Genomic DNA, 5,631 nt, shown 5'->3' with positions numbered 1-5,631 from the left:
GAGAGAGAGAGAGAGAGAGAGAGAGAGAGGGAGGAGAAGGAAAGAGGGAGAAAAGCTCATGGTTTTGGTTTTGTCCCATCATATTTCAATATCATCTTTCCCAGTGTTCCCAGTGGACCTCTGCTCCTCTGATCAAGAATCCAGTGGTAAAGTGACCTTCCTTTACTGTCTTCACTTCAAACACACACACACACACACACACACACACACACACACACACAGAGAGAGAGAGACCCACACCTTACACACATACCCACGCCCTACACAGGAAAATTACCAAACAGGCCAGTCTGAATATGTCACAGGTGTTTCAGTGAGTTTGGTGACACAGTCCCAACAGACCCCCCTAAAACAGATCCCCCAAAACAGACCCCCCCTAAAAGAGATCTCCCTAAAACAGACCCCCCTAAAACAGATCCCCCTAAACAGACCCCCCCTAAAAGAGATCTCCCTAAAACAGACCCCCCTAAAACAGACGCCCCTAAAACAGACTCGAAGCATGAATGGAAACACTTGGGGATGAAGTCATGAACAACGAGATTCACATACATGTAACTCACAGGGACATGGGCACAGAAGAGGTATCGTCTATCTGATACTTCAGTGATGCAAAAATAACTAGACAGAGACAGAGAGAGAGTGCACATGAGAGAGAGAGAGAGAGAGAGAGAGAGAGAGAGAGAGAGAGAGAGAGAGAGAGCACCTGCAGTGTGGTCCACACCTACACACAGGTGTCAGGAAGAGACACAAAGAAGAAAAAGAAAAGAGAAAAAATAGAAATCAGACTGCGGTCACCACAAGAGCTTTTTCTAGATTTGACTGTGTGTATTTTAGCGGTACAGTGTGTCACTCAGGTCCTGCTGAAGGTGAAGGTGCATGTTAGCAATTCTACACCCTGGAAATATGCTACAAGCATTTCAATGATTCAAATGAAAATGACTCATCTGAGCCACCAAAGAGCAGGAGATGGTGAGACAGTTTCTTCTCTGGGCCACACGGGGTCTGCAGCGCCCCTGAATGGCACAGACACTGCACTGTAACACAGACATAACACATGCCTCCCACTGCACACGCTGGTCTCTCACAGAGCAGCTGTGTTCATTTTGACAGCAATTTTTGATTTAGTTTTAGTCTTAGTCTTTTGACTCAAATGTCATTTAGTTTTAGTCATTGGAGTTGTTTTTAGTCCTAGTCTAGTTTTAGTCGACTAATTATCATTAGAATTTAGTTGACTAAAATATAAATGGTGTAATAGTCATTATATACACTTACACAAAATGAAACATTTATTAACCAGTTACAGAGTATTATTGTTTGTATGAGCAATATATACAAAAACAGACTTACAAACAACTTTATTGACCTGAACTTATAGTTATTGAGCATAACAATAATAAACCATTGATGACCAGTAGGCCCGCTCTACCTGAAAACATTCATAGAGTTTGTTATGAACAATACATATTACATTCTATATAAAACTGGGTGCCATAAAAACAGCAATGCCATAGCCCACAGATGTCGTTTCAAATGTTTTATTTTTCCCAACATCATCGTTCCACATGGTTTACACACCGTCTTCTTTTTCCCAAAGTCAAAGGAGAAACATGTCCATATATCGCCTCTTATCTTTCTCCCTGCTGACATTATCGAGTTAATAATACTCGAGTTAACGTTGAGTTTAATTTCATGAGTGATCACAGTTCACAGGCTGTTATGGTCTTCCCGGGTTCTGTGCGATGTGAAGACATTAGTGCTGATTGGACGGTTACCCGGTTTGTCCCGCCTCTCCGTGTACGCTAAAGTAGTTACAGTTGGATCTCTTGACTTATCCCTACCTTTCACTAAACTAAATCAGGTCTGATTGGATGTCGTCGCTGGCCAATATTTTCGTCTCGTTTTTATTCCTTGACAAAAATGTCCATTAATTTCGTCATCGTTTTTATCCATTCGTATAGTTTTTATTTAGTTATCGTCTCGTTTTCGTCATGAAAAAAAGGTTTGTTGACGAAAACTATGACAAAAATTATTCGTCAATGAAATTAACACTGCAGAGCAGACAATAAACCCACACCAAGGTCACTTCACGATGGACATGCTGGTGTGTGTCTGAAGACTCGACTGCAGTACAATCACCCAGACGCACCACCTTCATCACCCAGACGCACCACCCTCATCACCCAGACGCACCACCTTCATCACCCAGACGCACCACCTTCATCACCCAGACGCACCACCCTCATCACCCAGACGCACCAGCCTCATCACCCAGACACCGTCTGTGGCACCTCGAGGGATGACTGAACCCCCCCCAACACTAAGTACATTCACCCTACATAGTTGCATTGATGTCAAAAGACGTGTGTAGCTATATTGTGTGTGGGTGGGTTGATGTATACATGTGTCACTTCCCTGAAATCTCTCTTCACACAGGTGCTGTGTGAATCATGCGTGTGTGCATGTGTGCGTGTGTGTGTGCGTGCGTGTGTGTGTGTGTGTGTGTGTGCGTGCGTGCGTGTGTGTATGCATGTGTGTCAAAATCAGAGACAGACAGCAGATACCGTCATGTCAATTCTCACCCACTGCAACATAGTGGGTTCTAGAACCCTGTTTACATTCCAGAAGCACGCACACTCCAGTGTTCTAGAACTGCGGTGTGCATCCAGGCCTTGTGGGCCAGAGCTCTGACCCGCCCCTTACGTGTCCGTCCCCTCCCAGGGACAGAGCTCTGCCCCACCCCCTACATCTGTGTCCCCTCCCACGGCTGCATCTTTAGCTCTTAGCCAATCACTAGCTCAACTGTATCCTACATCAGACAGAAAAGCAGTTAGCTTTCTGCTCTGAGACTAAAGTAGCACATGGTGTTCAAAACAAGCCGAATGATGTCAGCGGACAGGTGTGGGTTCCTGGCAGCTAGGAGCAGCGCTCACCTGAGACTCCTGAGCTGGAACCTGAACCTGCACAACTGGAAAGGCTGAAGGCCACAGCGAAGACGCCAACCTGCACCGGGCGAATCACTCCTGCCTCATACACCAGTTTTAGGAAAGCAGTGCAAAAGTAGGTCAAAGGTCACAGTTAAATTACCACGTAATATAAATCTGTGGCAGGTATTCAGAGAGACTTGCACACATTCTTTAACTGTCCACTCAAAAGAACCCTTAGCTAAGACAAACAGGTTAGTGTCCAAAACCACCCGTAAATAAGGTGACCAGAACCAAGGGCCTGTGTGGACACCTAGAATAAGAATGACAATACAATAGTACTAAATAAAACACGATTCCAGCGCAGATCCTGAAAGAGTCAGAATACAAATGCGCACACTCCCAACACCAAAGACAACAGCAGCTTCACCCCCATACCAGTCAGAGAGTGTGAGGGAGAGAGAGAGAGTGAGAGGGAGAGAGAGTGTGAGGGAGAGAGAGAGAGTTTGAGGGGCAGAGAGTGTGTGAGGGAGAGAGAGTGAAAGACTTAGAAGGAGAGGTACATATTAAACACTGTTGAACCGGACGCATTAAACAGTGAACAGGACGTAATAAACAGTGAACAGGACGTATTAAAGCAGTGAACAGGACGTATTAAAACAGTGAACAGGACAAACAGTGAACAGGACGTATTAAAGCAGTGAACAGGACGTAATAAACAGTGAACAGGACGTATTAAAGCAGTGAACAGGACGTATTAAACAGTGAACAGGACGTATTAAAGCAGTGAACAGGACGTATTAAACAGTGAACAGGACGTATTAAACAGTGAACAGGACGTATTAAAGCAGTGAACAGGACGTATTAAACAGTGAACAGGACGTATTAAAGCAGTGAACAGGTATTAAAGCAGTGAACAGGACGTATTAAACAGTGAACAGGACGTATTAAAGCAGTGAACAGGACGTATTAAACAGTGAACAGGACGTATTAAAGCAGTGAACAGGACGTATTAAACAGTGAACAGGACGTATTAAAGCAGTGAACAGGTATTAAAGCAGTGAACAGGACGTATTAAACAGTGAACAGGACGTTTTACAGTCCCGCTCTGATTGTGCAGGTGATAATCTCCGCCTGAGCGGAAAGTTTGCTGACAGCTTCCTGTGCGCGCGAGCCCAATTCCTCCCGCTCGTGCAGCGCTGCCGCGTGTCCGTCTAAACCCTCTACTGACACCTGGTGGTGGCCGGCTGGCAGCACACCACACAACCAGGGAAAAAAATCGAGACCTTCAAAAACGAATCTCCGGTAATTATTTATTGAATATATTTTAAAATGACACACAGAAACATCATAGTTCAGAAGATATGCACACGCTGTTTTATTAATCGTATTAAGATAACCACTTTATGCAGTTTTGTTTTGTTCTTTCAGTGCCCTGACGGTATGGGATAAATCTACCACACGCCCGATGAAACACAAGTGTATCGATTAGCAAGCGGCTCCCTCTCTAGTCCGGTCCAGCCTGGGTGGTGTAGGCTGGGGGTTTGGGTGGAACTGCCCACACCTGGTCCGGCTAATAACGGCTCGTCACCGGAGTCATTGTGGGCGAGTGTTGAGCAGGACAGACTCAGTCAGCAGATGGCAGTAAAGAGTCTCCGTGCCCAGAAAACACTTGTTATAATTGTTATAAATTATTATAATTTACATTACCCTTTAAAACTGTACAGGTAAAAGTAAACGTGTACAGTATACTTAGGCGATTTTTTTCATTCTTCAGACTGTATATTTGTGTGTATGTGTACAGGGCAGTTACTGCTAACAGCGTATATGTTAGTGGAGTACAATGCTTCCGAATGACTAAGAACTGATCAAGTGTTAATTAAATCAGATCGTTTAATTCTGGCAAAACCAGTTCATAATGAAACATTTTACCACCAGTGAGAAACTCCCAAATTGATGTCTCTGTTTTGTAATGAAATCATATTCCTCTTTATATTAAGAAATAACTGAATGTGGGATTGAATCTAAATTAATTTCATGTGGAAATTTCAATGAAAATGTACTGGAAAAGAATGAAAAGAACTGCTACCAGCTGCTATTATTATTTTTACCTCTCAGTGAGAGCGCGGAGTGTGAAGTGGGTGTTTGTATAGAACTTCTGCTGTCCCCCCCCCCCCCCCTCTCTCACTCACACACACACACACACACACACACACACAGACACACACACACACACTCATATCACTCTATTACTACCATTACAAAAGCTGGCATGCTCTCCGATTTCCCTGGGGTCAAAGTTCATCTTTGTCCGAGCCGAAGGTGCAGGTGACCCCGGAGCCCTTTAAGCCGCAGTAGCCGTTAGGCACCTTGTGCAGGTATTGTTGGTGGTAGTCCTCCGCATAGTAGAAGACTGGAAGCTCTCGGATCTCTGTGGTGATCTTCCCAAAAATGTTTCTGCTTCAGAGCCTGGGAAGGAGAGAGAGAAGGAGAGAGAGGGAGAAAAAGAGAGAGAGGGAGGGATAGAGGGAAGGAGAGAGGGATGAACTCACGTGTGTGAGTGTGTTTGTGCAGAAAGACTCTGCTTTGAACTCATGCGTCTTCACGGGTGAGTGATTATAGCGAGGAAGGTGCTTTTGGAAGTGTTGGTTGAGTATCTAAGGTTATGGTTAGCGTTAGAACCAAGCAAGATGTAGTTCCTTCACTTGGC

The 5,631-nt window shown here is 44.6% G+C and overlaps 1 protein-coding gene across 1 annotated transcript in view; it reads right to left on the bottom strand.

The window, feature by feature from the left end:
• Positions 1–4,212: 4,212 nt before the first annotated feature.
• msrab (methionine sulfoxide reductase Ab) overlaps positions 4,213–5,631 on the bottom strand; it is a 22,185-nt gene continuing 20,766 nt past the window's right edge. Inside the window, 2 exon segments of the mRNA XM_076978228.1 lie at positions 4,213–5,371; positions 5,373–5,390. Of these exon segments, the coding sequence (XP_076834343.1) occupies positions 5,216–5,371; positions 5,373–5,390 (174 nt within the window). The 3' untranslated portion in view covers positions 4,213–5,215.

This window comes from Brachyhypopomus gauderio, chromosome 17 (genome assembly GCF_052324685.1).
Source record: "Brachyhypopomus gauderio isolate BG-103 chromosome 17, BGAUD_0.2, whole genome shotgun sequence".
NCBI classification, from domain to species: Eukaryota; Metazoa; Chordata; class Actinopteri; order Gymnotiformes; family Hypopomidae; genus Brachyhypopomus; species Brachyhypopomus gauderio.
The sequence above is the reverse complement of the archived record's forward strand: the minus strand, read 5'-3'. Positions and strand labels throughout refer to the sequence as shown.